The 18,101-nt window shown below is 40.5% G+C and overlaps 1 protein-coding gene across 1 annotated transcript; it reads right to left on the bottom strand.

Annotated features, from left to right (window-relative positions):
* Positions 1-1,811: 1,811 nt before the first annotated feature.
* COMMD5 (COMM domain containing 5) lies at positions 1,812-18,012 on the bottom strand. Its single transcript, XM_014885900.2, has 7 exons — positions 17,846-18,012; positions 15,657-15,817; positions 14,541-14,569; positions 10,723-10,773; positions 6,579-6,674; positions 4,825-4,900; positions 1,812-2,327 (listed from the first exon to the last, which is right to left on the bottom strand). Exons 1-7 carry the CDS (start codon positions 17,994-17,996, stop codon positions 2,226-2,228), a joined length of 666 nt encoding a protein of 221 aa, XP_014741386.2. The 5' UTR covers positions 17,997-18,012; the 3' UTR covers positions 1,812-2,225.
* Between the last annotated feature and the right edge of the window lie 89 nt (positions 18,013-18,101).

Genomic DNA, 18,101 nt, shown 5'->3' with positions numbered 1-18,101 from the left:
ATCAGTATAAATGGTAACCCTCCAACTACAGTAAACTGCTGCTTAATGTGTGGCAAGACAAACTCAAGACTAAGCGGTCCAGAGAACATGACAAACCCGATCAAGAAGCCTTTCTATTTCTGGAGAACATGAGCAATTGCTGTTACAGAACCCTCAAACAAATATATTCTGTCTAGAAGGTGCTCATGGATTCCTCTGCTCTGATCAGTAAGAAATGACTTTGCAAATGCCTTGAGCAACAGGTCATTTTACCTTCATGCAGCAGAATTCTCTTTGTCTGACAGGACTTCACTTAGTCTCAGCTGAGATACATTTTCAGTTTGAAACAAACAGTAAACCTAAACAATCAGAAGGGAAATGTTGTAACAAGGAACACAAGGATGTATGCTTTGTTTCACAGCCTGTGGTAATATAGAAGGAAGATGAACAAGCTTCATAGAAGAATTAATACAGTCTACAGTCCACTTGGAAGTTAAAACACTAAGATGCAGTATGGATCAAAGCTGGAAGTTATTGATGAGTCTAGTACAAAGCAAATGGAACAGGAAGCTTTTGAACAATTTGAAATTCTGCCTGATGGTTTATTTGAAACTATAGGGCACATTATTGCACAGGTTTTAAAAGCTTTCTGGACCACAGCTATTCAGCTATCTTTAGATTGGTATGGACTGCTGTCAAAGAAGTCTCCTCTAGAAGTATGACAAATAACTCTTACTATGCTTGTTGGGATTTTTTAAAGCCAAAAGGCAAGTCATCCTTTCCTACACAAACATCTGTGGGAGTGTAAAAGGCCTCCTTAATCCACAATTTTAATTTCAGTAGTTTTCTGCAGGGAGTGAGGAAGATAAAGGCAAGTTCTACAATCAAAAACCATGAAAGAGACAAGTATGGTTGGTATTACTGTGACAGAACACCTGCAATTGGCTGGAATGAGCCAATGCTTAACAGTAGGAGTGGCATGTGCTTTCTAAAGTACATCTGACTTGTGACAAACTGAGTTCTAGAGCCACAGCCTGCTGTCTTTGGGCAACTGCTCACAGCCTCCCTGTCTTTGTTGCTGGGGAAAATTCATTCAGGCAGGGAGTGAGGAATTCATCCATTTTTGGCAAAGCTCTTAGGGGCATACCTGTGGTCCCACAGCATTTAAATGAGAGTTGAAACATGTTTCACTTTAAAGGAGTTCTTCCAAGGTAAACTCATGGGCCAAAGGAGTATCTTAGATTAAACTATCCCAGGACAAAGGGAGGGACCTACAATGACCATCCAGTCCAGCTGCCTGAGCAAGTCAGGAAACTTCAGCCTGTGCTGAACTGCTTTCCAAGCCTGGGGGCTTGGATATCCTCATACCTGTGACTTCCATGCCAGAGGCTGTAGGCAGCCCCTTCATCCTGGGGTTTGGCCTGAACGATTGATGAACTGTAGTGGGTTACAAGATCACTGCCTCTTGCTGCTCATCACCACTGCAGGGCCAGAGGTTTCTGCCTTGTCATGTCAGCTGATTTCATGGAATCAAACACACAGGAAACACATGAAACAAGAGGCAGGCATTTCCAGTTACAAAACTATGAGATTACTGCTATTTAGCCCTTTCTGATTAACCAAATAAACAGATTTCACCTTTCCACTGCTGTAATTCCATGGAATTATTCCTGGAAGCCCAGGTGATACTTCTTTCTTAATCTGCAGATTTCCAATTTTCTTCCAAATTAGCCTTTAAATATCCATTGCTAAACCTTAGTCACTTAGTAAGAAATGAGGCAACAATTTTATGCAAAACTCAAGATCACATTTGTCATACTAGAAGGCAGGAGTGGGTTTGTTATTTTATTTTTTATTTGAAATATTGCAGAGCTTTCTTATGATACATACACATCGACAGGGCTTCCAGTAACATACTTAAAAAAAAAAAAGAGTTATGAATCATAATCAGAAATGACTCTTACATCTATTAAGACAGTTATTTAAAAAAACGTTTTGATGAATCATGCAAAAATGTTCACAAACAGCATTATACCTTCCAATAGATAAATGTTTTGTTTTTCCGAAGTCTTACAAAAAGAGTTTGTGCTTTTAACACTTGTATCGAAAAAAATATATTTACAGCAGACATCATAAATGCCACATTGAAGCTCATAGAGGCAAAGTGGTGATGGTCCCCTGTTTTGCATTCTCAAAACATGCTGAGGGTTTCAGATATCTTCCATAAACTCCCAATTTAAACGTATTCAGTCTTGGATCTTCAGTATACTCCTCTTCTCCAAATCGTTCATTTCCTTCAGTATAAGGGCAACATTATATCTCAGTTCTTGAAACTTTGCAACTGGCACCTGAAACAGAATACTCAGGTTAGAAAACACAAGACATCTCAGCAACCTTGACTAGGGCTTGACTATGGATATGGAACATTCTGCAGTGTAAGGCCAATCTCTCTTAAAATACCTAATTTTTGCAGAGTTCAGACAAAGGATTGAAAGTTAATAAAATTCAGTTAATTCATCTAAATCCATGTGGAAAAGGAGAGTGGGAAAAACCAGAAATAACACTTACATGGTACATTTTCCATACTGCCTGATGAGAGAAAGGAAATACTCAAGGATGTAAACTGAGAGCTGCTTGGGTGATATAAAAGTCATGGTCTGGAAGGAAAGATATCTGGAAGGTCGTGGAGACCTCAGAATTGTCAAGCAACAAATTCGAGATATTCTGCTTGTCCAAACTTGCAAGAGAAGGAATTGAGACTCCAGGCAAGAGACTTGGAAACAACCTCAAGAGCAAATGGCACTGGGCACTACATATGGAAAGCAAAAGATTTAAACCTACAAAGCATTTTCAACTGTGCAGGAGACTCATGGGCTGTCCTTTACCATTTCAAGCCTGAGAAGCCCAGTGGCTGGAAATCTTATTTATGAAGACAGAGACCCCAGCTGAGTGCAGGCACAGACTCGTGGCACAGACTGGTGACATTGGTGCAGTGCACAAACACATGCTCATGTGAATGCCCAGTGCAGTCTGGCTGGTCCCACACAGTCTGCCTGATTTACTCCTTGACTGCACTGAAGACAGCAGTTCTTTTGGCAGAGACCCTTGTCATCCTTCTGCCCACTGTAGTACAGATACCAATTATATGAGAGGAATCTAACACCTGCATTTTCCACATACACCAGAAATGCATAAAAAGGCACCATGTCCTTTTCACTTTTGACATATATACAACAAGACTGAAAATGCTGCAATTCCCACTACTTAAAATAAACCCCAACTTCAGTCAGAAGTCACACTGTGATTAAAATACCAAACAGAGACCAAGGAGTGTAACTTACCCCTGTGCTATACACATTTTAAAACTGTTCACAACAGAATTATTTTCTGGACTTACCATCTTGCATAAGCCCTGTTAGCTAGCAGGACGTTCTGAACATGTTCAAATAAAGGAAAACTGAAGACCTGAGAACTGTATTTACTTGCACATGGTACCTTGAACCTAAACACAAGTTTATCCCATAGAGCTACTAACTGAGCAAAGACCACCCATCTGATATAGAAATCCTGTTTGCAGTCACACCCTTGGCATTCAGATCCAAGCAGCAGCAACACCAAAGAGCTGATTCTAAGAGGAGCACACTATTTTTTATCAGGTATCTATACTCCTGTGTGTGCTGGACAAACACATCTCCACTGCAGAATAACAAAGGGTCTTCCACAGACTCACAGCGACAAAAAAAAAACCAAAAACAAATAAACCCTAAAATCAAACCAAAACAGTCCGAAACAATGGCACCAAGACCAACACTTGGCATTATATGCCAGGAAATAAAGTAGGAATAGAGTATAAACTAGATTTTTTTCTCACAAGTGAATCTTACTCAGACGTAAAGGGTTAACCTGAAGTCCCTGGCACCATTTAAGTTCCATGGAAGTCCTCAAATACAGTGCATGGGAGCTCTGAGCTGGACTGTCCAGTAGTATAAATTTGATCTCCTGTGAAGTGACACCCTCAACAGTTTGCAATGTAGCACAGAATTTATGCCTTCCTCAACAGATGCTTTCTTGCAAAACAATTTAACAGTAAAATCAGTCCACCTCTTTCAACCCCAGGGCTTTGGTGCTTCTTCCAGACTACTACTAATGAGAGAACTGAAGCCAAAATCTGTACAGAGTTCAAATGTAACAATGCCTGCTGTGCATTGAATTCCTGTACGCACCACCATGTTATTTATAGAACAAATAGCATTCCTTTCCAAAGGTTAAAATTATGGAAGAATTTATGCCATCTTCTGGCAAGCCTTTAGGTACAGTGTCATAAATACTGCCACTGACTAATACTGTAACAAGTAAAGAGGTTTTTAGTTTTTTTTACTTTCTAGCAGCCAGAACAGTTCTGAAGAAAAAGAATAAAACTACCTCTGCCACAGAAAAGAATGTTACCATTCTCTGCCAAATGCAGAACATTTAGAAGTTTATCATACATTATATAAACTACCCCAGTAATTTCCCTGCCCTCAAGAGCCACCATCAGGGTGGAAGGTTACAGTTCATAACAACCTTGTAACTTTTAATCAAATCAGATATTACGTAATAATGCTTTCCAGTAATTAATATTCTTCTAATAAATTGCAGTTCAGCAGAACATGTACAGGAACAAGGCATGAAATGATTTTGATTAGTATTTCATTAAATATTTTATGTGGCTACACTGAACATGAAGGATTCCAAAGCATATCAAACAATGGTTTACAAAAGCTTTAGTGTTTTAAGTAATAATTCAACTTTCTAAATAAAATTAGGACTGGTTTCCTTACTATTTATTATGGCAATCAGACTTACTTCAAAGCGATGAGCTGTCCCATCTGAAAGCTTCATCATCATCAGAATGGATGGCTGGAGTGCACGGGCCAGTGAACTGAAATTATTTACATCATTAGTATTACAGCAGTCGAGATCAGCAGTGTGGTGAGTACAGCATTGCACATTAACAATTTTAGATGTTCATGTAGGCTTCACACAGAACATGAGTAATTTCAGTCACAGAGTCTGGCTGGAAACTCATGAACACAACAGTTCTGTCCAATTTACTTTAGTATGATACTGAGACTTAACATTTTGTTAATAATTTAGTAATGGCAAGTTTAGGAGCATTTTCATTTTTACATAACTGGTTTAGTGGAACTATGATAGGAATAAGAGGTGACCAAGTATTGCTAATAATAATGCACAGTTTTCTTATGCAATTTACCATGTTGCATTAATCATTTCCATCCCTTCATACGTTCAACTGCCAACTCAACTGGGGAATCAACCTCTTCCAGGCTTCATCCTAAATTTGTGTGTTGTGTTATTTTATTTGATGACCCAAAGAAGGGAAATGAGTCATTCTTGTGCAGCTTCCATCAACTGACACTGCCAAAGCCTGCTCAGGTACAGAGGGGCACTACAGCCCAAAGCTGCCATACCTCTCTGCAGAGGCTGTTGCTGGATGATAACAAGAAATCCCAGGGGGAAGATTAACTGAAAACAAAACTAAAAGGAAGGAAAACAAAAACCAGTAATGTATTGCTCCTATGTTGTTTGGAAAACAAATCATAGGATTTGCTTTCAGCTTGCAAGCACTGTGCCTGAGGATGTTTATCTGGACATTTTTCCCTCTCATCAGTATAGATTCTTTTTCTACAGAACGATACTTGTGTGGTGCTTATAGCACTGCTCATCAGGAAGTCACCTGACCTAGCAGCCTGTGGCCATTCCAATTTTCTCTTAGGAGCCTTTTTTCTGGATTTCGAGAAGACAATCCCTGATTAGCCATGGGCCTCTCTGGCAGCAAAGAGACAGCACTCTCTCTCAGATGCAGGTATTCAGACACACAACATGAAGTCACTCATGCTAACAATTTACACTACTAACAAAGATTGGATCATCTAATTTCTATCAGCTTGGTCTGTCTTGCTTAGAATCAAACAACACAGACAACAGGTTTCTGTTTCCTTCCAGCTCTAGACTAAAATCCATTCCCCACATGCCTCTGTCGTGGCAGATGGTAAGAAGCTGTTCACTGCAGGCACAGGCAGGATGATCTCAAAGGCTTTCTGCTGTGAAAGAAATTAGGAGGTAGTTTGATGACCAGTTACATAATCATGGCAGTGTAAAGGTGCTGTCCTGAAACACTTCTTTGTAGAAGCAGAGTGCAGGAGATGGAAAGTCATTTAATGTGTGCAACAAATGATGGTCTGCTTGAGAAGTTGAATAGATGAATACTCTCCCCTGTTCCAGTAAAACTAAGAGCTTGCCAAGCTGCTTGAGGCTCAGTCTGACTAATTTATGCCATCATCACCAAGATCTGTGGATTTGTATCAGTTCTATTTAGTTTTAAAATAAGAGACTCAAACCTTGAGTGAAATATTACCAGCAGTAAAGTGTATATACACTGACTTTTACACTGTTCAGAAAATTCCACCTTACTGTCTAATGCTACCTGCCAATCCCTAATAGCAAGGCACATTTTGACCCCATTAAAATGTTTAAGCAGCACAAGAAATCAGTTTAATTCAGGTAATTTCAGGGACGTGCATGATTTTCTTTTATACCTTGTGGATATAGCTACATCCACTCTCCACTTGAAGTCCTGGATACTTGGTAGCCGACTTCTTTGTATCAGAGCTGTGCCTTCAGAAGTGGGACGCCTGAAGAGTGAAACAGAAATAAGAGTCTGGAATGTAAATTCATAAAAGAAGTAGCAACCTAAGGAGAAAATAGGATTGCTGAGTACAAACCTGTCTGGAATTCGTTTCTCTCCTACATCTGTCCTCACTTAAAGAAGTCTGAACAAGCGGAGATTTTTGTGGATTTAAGACAACTATGCTCAGATTAGCCTCGTTTTCTATGATTCACTATGGTCTATGTTGAAAAAAGAGACCAAGTGACTGTGTAATGCTAGTAAACTGATCTCACTATAAAGTTTAGTAAGAGTCATTGTGGTGGCTGGCATACCTATTATTTAATTATAGGCAACTGTGAGGCAAGGGGACATGCAAATATATCTTTACTTTCATGCAAATCCAACAGGAACAAGCAAGCAGAGACAAGACAGATGACTTAGGCAAAACAGTTGCATAAGGTCACTGCTCTTCTTCAGCAAAAACCATCAAGTATTGGCAAGCAGCATTGTTTTAAAATATAATAATATTAGTATTGAGTGTATTTAGAAGCATACTTAAAATAACCCATAGTGGTTCTTGTTGAGCCAATATAATTTACAAACTTTAAGTTCCTTACATAATGTTCACTGCCAACCCCAGTACAGCCTTCAAGATTTTTGCCTAGTCTAATGTGTAAGAAACCAAGCATTTAATTTTTTACTCATATTGCAGGAAAAATCAGGCTGATCAAGCCCTAGTTTATTTCTGTGTGGAAATACAGTTAACAGCAATTAAACTTCAGATGGCTGACAATTTAAAAAATTTTAGCAGCAACCTAAGTTCTGGATAACTAAATGAAAAATCTGATACAAATACATAATAACCATTCATTTTTAGATATATACCCAGAAATAATTTCAGAATGAGGTCACTGAGCTGGTCCATTCAGGAGCTGGACTTTTGGACTTTGTGTTATCTTTTACTTTTTTTTTTTTTTCCTCTAAGCATCCCATGTCCCTGAAATTTATTTACGGTTCATTTCAAGGCTACTCCAGTACTTCCACTAAGGGCAGGATAAGAAACATTACATCCTTTATCCATGGTGCTAGACATAATCTAATTATAGACTTTGCAACAGAAAGGAATCCTCTGTGAACAAATCAAGCACTGTAGGAATGGCAGTCTACCATCACTACTCAGATTATCATGTGCAAGTTAGCTGGGCCCTTAGAAACTGCCCAGAAAGATTAATGATCTGATAAGGTACATGACACTCACAGGCTGAGATCCTCCAAGTGTCCTGCATTTTGCAAAGGCCATATATGAAAGAATTTATCTCTTTGGTGAGGAGGGGGTTGGGTGGTGTCAGAAGTGACACACATTCCTAATAGCATGGTAAAGGAATGAGCAAAAAAAGTAGATCAGCTGGTTCTTACTCATTGTCAACTCCTGGATAGGAAGTAGGTCACCACAGCTGGGTGCAGACATGAGGAGCCGAAGTCTAGAACAGTCATTAGCAGGATTAAACAATAAGAACAGGCCTTTCCCTCAGTGGAGAGCTGCTGCCAGAGTATTGCTTAAGTTGGAGACTCCCTAAAAATAGCCACACTGCTACCATTTCCTTAAAACATGTTAACTCCCATCAGTGGAAGTCAGTCCATTCAGTGTAGCACCAGCACTCTGGGGGAAGAAAAGAGTTTTAAAAACAGAAAGATACTCTACTTAGCAGTGGTGGGAAAGTCAGAAATGTTGATCTCCCAAACAGGGGAGAAGCTTCTGAATATTGTTGAGAGATGGCATTTCTGTGGTCAAACATGAAGCTTTATTTCTGGTCAGGACTGCACTTCTGTACCATTCTCCCAGGAAGAGTCACAACTTCTATAACTTAGTTTAAGCCTCTGTCAGGACCTTCCCAGCTTGGACAAGACTACAATGGGAACTGCAAGAATCCTATAAAGATGACAGAATGTGGACAGTGGCCAACATGCATGCAGAAATTACACAGGCTGCTAATCAAGATCCATTCCATTGATTTCTGAGAGGAATAGCAAAATGGAGTAGAAAAGACTCAACGGATCTTACATCCAAAATCTATAGCCTATAATTAAATTTTGTAAACACTGTGCCAGCAGCTGCAATATACTGTCAGGACATTGTGCAGAAGGCAAAAGTCAGAACAAGTAAAAGACTATGGATCAGGTAAAGACCATTCTAGGGACCACACAAGCTATGGTGGAAAGGATGACACACCTGGTGACAAGAGCATTACCTGCTAAAGGATGGAACTTGAAAATGAAAGATTAGAGAATTTGGAGCAGCAGCTGATTTACCAGTACCAAAACTAAAGACAAGTTCTGGATGTTTCCCTATGCACATAACAAGACAGGCCTCTGAATTGGAGGGCTGAACAAACTTGTACATGTGAAATGCTGACAAATGGCACACAGAATGCACCCTTCCGGTGGAAACTAAAGCTACAGCATTAGAAAAAAAATAGCAGTGCATTTATTATAAATGTTCAGAGAGGGGAAAATTAGTGTTACCCTTTCCCTTAAAAAACAGTTTTAATTTCATGTAGTTATTTGATGGTGTCAATGTGGCAAGTTTTTCTTTTAGTCTACATAGCTTGGTGGAACTGTGGGGACACAAATATAAATGCCAAATACTTCAGAGCTGTTGTTTAGTGAAAAGAACTCCAAAAATAAGAGATGTCAGGAAAAGTATTAAAAATGGATTTTTCTGTCTTCTCTAGCTCATACTGAATTACTGAATTTTTGATCACATGCTAATGCATCTCTTACCATCACAAACATATATATTTACAACTCAATACGCATATGTATGATTCAATGCTACATTTAAGATTGTAGAAGCAGATCTGTCTAAAAATCAAACCTGAGGTGTTCTTCTCTGGTCTCAAAACACAGAGAAAGATTACACTGGATAATCACAGCTTTCAAAATGAGAAAAAGCTAAATTTTCCAGCATCGTGATTTCACAGTAGAAAACAGACAATCATGCATGCTTCAAATTACATCTAAATTTATCTTCCTTCCCTACTGCAAACAATATTTCCACTTTGCAACCATGAATTTTACATTCTTAGCACCTATAATTCAAACAGAAGAGCAAAGAAAAGATGAGAAGACTGAATTTATTTTTACTCCAAGAACCTTTAGCTGTAAGCCAAGATCTTAATCAAAGAAATGAAAAATATTTTTAGCTTTGGTAGCAGCACTCAGACCTTTGAAGATAACTGAAAAACCACAACTATGATTATTGGGATTCCATGCAAAGAATCTGGAGCAGCATTGGGTTAGTGGTGTCACATGCTGAGTGACCTCAAGTTTCAAGAAGGAAAACTGGAATCACAGAGAATCCTGAGTTGGAAGGGGCCCACAATGATAATCGGAGTCCAACTCTTGGCCCTGCACAAGTTTGCATATTCAAAATGTTCAAGATTTTGAATTTCTAGATGTAGAATAGGCTAAATATGGTTGAGCAGAGAAACTTCTAGAAAAAGAGAATCCCAAGAACGGACAAAAGAGACAGGCTGTTCAAAAAGCTTTTGATTTAGAACTTTCTCCAGAGTTACTGAAGAATGTTGCTTAAAAAGTCAATTACAGCAGGCAGAGCACTTGATATCTCATATGTGTTGTCATTAAGTCACTCAGTGTGATTTCCCAACTGAACTGTACATTAAGAGTTGAGAAATGCTATCTGAGAAAGCTGCCATGAACCAGAGCATGTAGAGGGCTTATGTAGCCTGCCTCTTTTGCTAAAACTTGCAGTGATAATTATGGCAAAAATGAGTAATTCTGCACTGCATTTTTCATCTGAAGGTATTGATCCACCCCACAGTCTATAGAACATTATAAAAACTGATGAATACAGAAAAACTGAAAATTGACAAGAAAGCTACTTAATGCATGTATTGCCATGCATGATGGACCTCATACTGTGATGAATCAAAATAATGGGATAAGTCTTGCTCTCGTTAATTTGGAAAATATTGCTGTTCCTTCAATATACCAAGGATTTGTGTCAGCAGAGCTCTGTGCAGCCCTGTTGTCCACACAATGAAGACACTAACCTGTTACCAAAGACTACACTGGAGAAGTCCACAATGAAATCTTCTGGTATTCTGAAAGAGAAGAGCAAGACAAAACAGTTAGGGTTTTTTGCAACCACTCCTATATGGCCTTATCTGAAAAAAAACCCTAAATCTATTACAGAACACAAAAGATGTGTCAACATTTTCCATCTTCCATTGCTTAAAATTGCCAGCTCTTATGTAAGCACTTCAGTATTGATTCAGTCAGGGCTCTCAAAAGGACAACCTATGTTTATATACCAAGAACCCTAAAACTGTATTACATCTTCCCATCCTGCCCTGTATGGCAACAGTGTATTTCAAAAGAACCCAAAATTTGCTTCTCAGTAAAGTCAAGAAAAATTTTACTGATGGCTCTGACAAGAGGGCAGGCCAGCAATGCATGCTTTCAAAAATCCCAAACTTAACACGTTTCATTTCACTTTCACCTCAAGTGTAATGAAGACAGAAGGAATTGCCCCTCAAAATTCAAACAGGGGGCCTTGTAGCCGAGGCTACTCACAAAAGGAGCATATGTGGGGACTGGCTGAAGAGACTAACACACTCCATCTACCCTACACCTCTCCACTCCTTCACCATACTTCCAACACTGCTGTTGCTTTATAAACAAGCTACTGTTGATTTTCAGTTCAATAGATCAGGCTGTGAGTTGCAAAGACCACAGAGCAAACACTATCCATTCAGCTGCCTTTGCCACAGGGACACTAACCTCCTACAGAGAGGCAGGTTGGACAAGTGGGAGAAGTCACTACTGCTACTGCCACAGTTAAATCCAGCACTCACCATGAATCAGTGCCCAGAGACATTACTCACCAGTGGCTTGAGACACACAGCAGTGTATCAAAGAAAAATCAAAGCAAACAAGGAAGTTATCTGTCCTAAAGAGCTTACAGTGTTTAATGACCAGAGAAAAAACAACTCATCAACTCACACAGTGGGAAGATGAAACAGCAGTTATTACATCTCAAATTCATAAAGGAAGAAATGGGGTTAAAACACATTTTAAAATAGTGCTTGGATAAAAAGAAATTCATTTTAGGAAGCACTAGAACAGTGCTTTTTTGGCTGCAAGAGTCTGTCTTTCAGAAGAGACAAGACTATTTCTGCAAACATTACTTATACTTTCATGCAGGTGTATCATTTATCCCATCCTGACACTGACTGGAATCCTGACTATGGAGTGGAATAGCTGGACACAGGGGGTGTAATATGATTATGATGATACCTACCATAACACTTGCTTGACCTAAGAGCATTACTGAAACATAAGCATTAATGCTACCTTTGAGTTTGCATTATTTTTGCTGTTCTGTCAATGATTTTGCTGAAAATTCTGGCTCAAGCAGCACACGAGGCCAGTCACACATGAGACAGATAAGATAGAACACAGCACAGTTCAGCCTGAACTACAGATGGCAATCATTTGTCAGTGCAACATTCTGAGGAGGGGACTCAAAGGGCAAGAAATGTGTGAAGATGTCTCAATCCCATGTTATTTGCCCAAGTCATAAAGTTACTAAATAATCTGCAAGGGGAGGGAAAAAAAAGCACCCACAATTTAGTGTGAATTTATTCCCACTGGCTCAGCCACTCAGGCTAAGAAATAGGAATTACAACTCTTTTAAACTAGTAATATTGATCTAGTAAACCAGAGTGAGCATGTATTCCTCTTTCTTCATCAAAACTAGAAGCTAAGATCAGCTACCTCACCAGAAAATTGAGAATTACAAGATACTATATGGGCAGAATTAGCTCAGACTCCAGACTCACTGAAAGAAACAAAACGGAATACAATGAGTGAAAGAAAAAAAAAAGGTTACATGGCACAGAGTTCAAACCTTTTAAGAGAAGATAGAACAAAAAGGAGGGCTATAGGCCCTTTTTCTGCCTTAAAAGGCAAAATACCTGCCCAAACACTGGATACCAATAATGCCAAGACATCACTGTTTAAACAATGTCATATTCTTTGTGCACTTGATCACAGGATGGCCACTGCAGCATGCTAAGTGTCTGAATGTAATTAGTAAGTGCTTTGAAAACAAGCATTTCATCTCCCAAACCCAAGCCCATTGGGAAAGATAGGAAATTATGCTTCCCAGAGGAACTGAAGGTACTAAAAGCGTTACCAAATTTTGAAATATCACAGCCTAAGAATAGAATAAGGTATTTAGTCTTCTAAAAGTTTAGCCACAAAGTGAAGAGAGCTACTCACAGGAAGTAAGACTGTCAGAGATGAAAGTTAAGAGGAGTCACAATACTGTGAGAATAATGGGAGCATAGCAGCAGCTAGCAGCACATAAAACACACAAGTCTGCAGCAGTACAAATGCAGTTACCTAACTGTTGCTGCTAGGTCAGCCATATTAATCAGAACAATAAGATAAAAAGTTGTATTAAAAAATGAAAGATATAAAAAAGATCATCCAGACTGAAAAGTGCCCAAGTAAAATGTATGAATAAACCACTAGTGAGGAAAAAAAACCCCAAACACAACTATGAAAGTGTAAGTCATTAAAGTGTGGTGAAATGACAAGGAGAGGGACCTGGGAATCTGCATTTCTAGACACAGCCAGCCCAGACAGTGACTTCTGACACTGCTATACCAACTTTCTCCACTGCTCAGAAGAGGAGTATTCACCCAGCCCCAGAGAATTTGGCATGGAGCTTTTAGTATTCTTCATTACTCTGATCAAACTTGGCACATTCTGTGTGCACCTCAAAAAACACCAGCTCCCACTGAGCCAAAAGCAATTCCTCAGTTTCTTACTGACCTACTTTAACCTGGGTGTGAACTCCATGATGTGGCAGAGGCAGCAGCTTGCATTTGAGCTCTCAAGACAAAAGGCAGGCCGAACTCCAGCACTGAGCTGCAGACAAAACTGTATCAACTTGGAAGAAACCTTTCACTGTGACCCAAATGACACCTTTCATTGATTACACCTCGATTACATCTGCAGTTTAATTTGCCTGAAGTCACTCATAAAGTAAATCATGCTTATGACTTAACTGCTTATGAGGAGAAAGCCAATGTACAGGTTAACAGACAAATAAGGATGAAAAAAGACAGAATTAGATACATTTATTTCTCCTAGGTAGCAATCAGAATTAAAGAAATGTGCAAAAATAGTGTTTTAAAATAATTAAGCCTTGGTGCCGAGGTTTCACTACAGAAGAAAACATCAACTGCTGTTATTCTTTCATTGCTACTGAATATAGAAATAAGGGAAAACTTATAAATATTACTAGCATTTGATTACTAGCTTTTAGGATATGATCCCTTCAGAGATACTCATGGAAGACTGACCCTGATTTTGACAAAGGCTGTAACAAAGGTCATGATTTCTTGGGTAATGGGCAGGAGAAATCATAGCTGAACATGGTGGTAGGGTTTCATGAGTGTTATATCATTGACCTTTGAAAGAAGGAAAGAAGTAGGGCAGTTCTTAGCTTCTGAAATGCTACTACAGTCTTACCAAACACTCAAAAAATATTGCAGGGCAAAGTGGGGATAGCAGAGAGAAGGTCACTCATATTTGCATAACCTATATTACAGACTAAATCAGACCATTCTCCCCAGCAGGTGAAATAAAACTGCTCATGCTCAGTGCTAAACCAAGTCTTACACAACACCTGTTTTCTTCTTCTGGCTTTACATGACGTTTGGCAATATATGCATTATGAGGCATTTACAGGTAATTTTTATACCAACTTTTTGTGTAAAGAAGTTACTTTGGGGAAGCAGTTATGTAAAAGCTATGAAAAAACAAACATTAAAATAACTGGTGTAAACAGACGTACCTGAGCTCCTTCAGGTCTTCTTTAAAAACCTACAAATACATGGAAGATTAAATTATGATTTCTTACCTACTGAAACAATAGTGGTTACTTATTTGGTATCTCTCCCCAAAAATTTTAGACTTGAGTGGCAGTAGTTTTGAAATGCCTGGTAATATATTAAAAAGAATTTTCAGAAGTGTTCAATCAAGTTGTGATTTAAAGACCTAAATATCTTGGAAGCCTTTATTTTTCAAAACAACATCTCTGCCCCTTCTTTTATATAGCTATTAATTTTTCTTTTAGAGTAACTACGTGCCCTTATTCTCAAATACATTTTGCAGTAACTTGTTTAAACTATGACAAGAAAAAGGAAATGGCAAAAGATAAGGTCTGAATATTAAAAACATCCTTCCACTACATTTCCTGCAATATGGGAGCTTTCCCAATATGTCTGGATAAATATGAAACTGTATCTTAAACAAGAGATACTGGAAACCCAGAAGTGGTTCACTCACATAAAAATGAGATAAGAAAACTGTAAGTAAAAGAACATGAAAAATGAAGAAAATACCCATGAAGAAGGGATGGGGGTTGGGACATGGCAGGTGTGTATATATTCACACCAAACAACCACAGTACAAGCTGAAATTGCATTTTCTTCCAAATTCCATTATAGTGTCCTGGCCATAAGAACTTCCTTTCTCTATGGCAGGAATATGAGCAAAGGAGGCAAACAAATGAGAGAAATTATAAGCATGGGCAAAAATGAGTGGTATGTGTGAATAGCCAGTTAGAGTAAGAGGGAGTGTTGATGCCTGCGAAATAACATTTTGCTATGATTTCTTTGGTGGTTTTAATTTATGAGTGAAAAAAAACATGCACAGTAAACAAGATGCTGAAGCAGAAATAGATACAGGAATCTTCTTCCTGAAGCTTAGTTTTTTTTTTTTTTTTCAAAAAGCTCACTCTAAATCTAAAGTGAAATAGTAAGTTCCAGATTTTTAACAGTTTCTTCCAACAACCTTGGAGAATCATTTTTATGTGCAGCTTCCCACCCAGGCAAATGAGATTTAGATGGTGACTTGTGTCTGACGCAGCTTTTACCTTATCAGGGTTCCAAGTACTCCCAGGACTTACTTCTTGTTTGAAAGTTGATAAGGGGAGTCTCAATGCTTCTCGGAGGAGGGTGTACATGCCAGAAATGAGGAAAGCAAGTTGTTCTTCTGAGAGATTAGCACTTTCTGCAATCAGCCTGACAGATTCCTTGCAGTCTTTTCCTTCCAATGCATTAATAGTGACTGTGAATAAGAAAGCAAAGCAAGATCCTTAATTTACTCAACTGTGTAGCTCTTGATTTTGATAGTCTAAGGTGCATTGAGAAAACTTTCATCACAGGGAGAAGCCTCACAGACAAAAATGAAATCAATCATTGAGACAGTGTAGCAGAGCCCGAATAACACTGGCTGGATAATCCTCAGATACTGTTGCACGCAGTTTTTACATCATGAACTGACCAGGCATATGAACCTGCATCTCATTTTTTACATTAGTCTTTTTTTTAGCAATAGAGTAACAGCAACAGCCGGGGAAAACAAACTTGGTGCAACCGCAAGAGCAACGCAGATATACCGTGTTGAAATCCATCACATCTTCAAAAATTACAAAACCTTCAGAGGCAAAACTGCAGCCCTGCAAACTGTGAGTCACAGGCCAGCAAGAGCAGACAGTGATGGGAGATTTGTGCCAGCTCTGCAGAGCCGGAGGGAGGCTGTGCCACTCCAGGGGTGGGCTCTGGGGTCACTGCCCTGGCTCCAGGCAGTTTGAAGGACTGTCTGCTCCTGCAATAGTAGGAAGCATTTATTGCACACCCGAAAGCAGGTGATAATTTACACCAAAATTAAACCCAGACAGTCAGGCTTCTGGGCACTGATAAGACTTTTCATCTCTATGTCCCTGCACTAGACAGCAGATGTGATTCAACGTGTGTATTTACTTCTGTCCCAAATGCCTCTGCTTATACACAGCTTTATTATTTCAAGTATTACAAGGCACCCCTAAATTCATTGCTCCTTTCTGCTACTATGCAGCAACACTTTTAGAACAAACCAGCTACCAAATGTTTTGAGTCCTTCAAATCAAAACGAAAATCCCTGACAAGATGTGAGATGAGACCACATGCCAGGGTCACACCATTGCTGGGCAGCAGTTACCCTCCAGGAAGCTGTGCTTTCACTCCACTAATCAACTATTCCATTATTGCATGATTGTTTTAAATACCTCGAATTATTCAACTGTATAACTCTTGATTTTGATGGTCAAGTGCCTTGAGAAAATTCTCACCACAGGGAGAAGCCTCACAGACAAAAATGAAATCAATAATTGTCAATATTACAGCCTCAACCTCAATAGGACACCTGCACCTTAGGGTTGCTGCATTGTCATTGCATGTTCTGTAGATGCCCATGGGGTCTCTCACTGCCACACACAACCTGACAGTGACTGGGCTGCTGGCTCTGGGACATAGGGATGAGAGAGGAATGACTTTAACAACACTCAGCTGACTTTGGGGGCCATCCACAGCTACAGAACTCCGTTCCTCATTATCACAGATTTCACAGAATTGTAGAATACAATGAATCAAGCCCCTCGTTTTATTTAAAGCTCAGCTGTAGCTTCCTGGAGGGAAAAGCATTGGGAAGTGCCCCAAGAAGCTGCAGCCCTCCAGCTGTCACAAAATCACAGAATGTTCTGAGCTGTAATGGACCCAGAAGGATCATCGAGTCCGACTCAGCCCGGCATAGGACACCCCAAGAATCCCACCATGTGCCTGAGAGAATTGTCCCAACATTCCTTGAACTCTCTCAGGCTGGTCCTGCAACCACTTTCCTGGGGAGCCTATTCCAGTGCCCAACACTTTCAAGAGAAAGAATCTTTTCCTGAAACTTAACCCGAAGTGCCCTGACTGACACAGCGTTATGCTGTTCCCTCGTGTCCTGTCACCGGTCAGGGAGTGTCTGTCTCTCCGCAGCCTCTCGTGAGGAAGGTGTAGCCAGCTTTGAGCTCTCCATTCAGTCCCTTCCAGGCCGAACAGACCAAGTGACCCCAGTTCGTATGGCTTCCTCCCTGTGGCCTTTCACCCTATTCTTTGGTCTCCTTCAGAAGCTCTCTAACAGCTGTCCGTGCCTTCCCGTGAGGATCCATGGCTTCCTCAGGGAACGCGGCTCCTGCCCACGGGCTCTGGCCGGGAACCCCCCGCGTCCCTGTGCGGGGGCAGCGCGGCCCTTCCGCGCCGGGGCGGCGCCCCGCGAGCCCCGCACGGGCCCTACCTTTGAGGAGCCGCCGGAAGGTCTCCTTGCCCACGTCCTGCACACCCCGGGCCATGGCCTCCACCTCGGCCGGCACACGCGGGCCCAGGAACCCGCGGCCGCCGCGGCCGCCGCCGCCCTCGCCGAGCCCCTGCGCCGCCCCGGCCGCCATGGCCGCGCCGCCCGCCCGCCGCGCGCCCTCCCCGCGCCAGGGGGCGCTGTGGGGCCGCGACGCCGGAAGGAGCGCGCGGCGCGTCCCGGCACCGGCCGCTGATGG

Source organism: Sturnus vulgaris, chromosome 14 (genome assembly GCF_052056855.1).
Source record: "Sturnus vulgaris isolate bStuVul1 chromosome 14, bStuVul1.hap1, whole genome shotgun sequence".
NCBI classification, from domain to species: Eukaryota; Metazoa; Chordata; class Aves; order Passeriformes; family Sturnidae; genus Sturnus; species Sturnus vulgaris.
The sequence above is the reverse complement of the archived record's forward strand: the minus strand, read 5'-3'. Positions and strand labels throughout refer to the sequence as shown.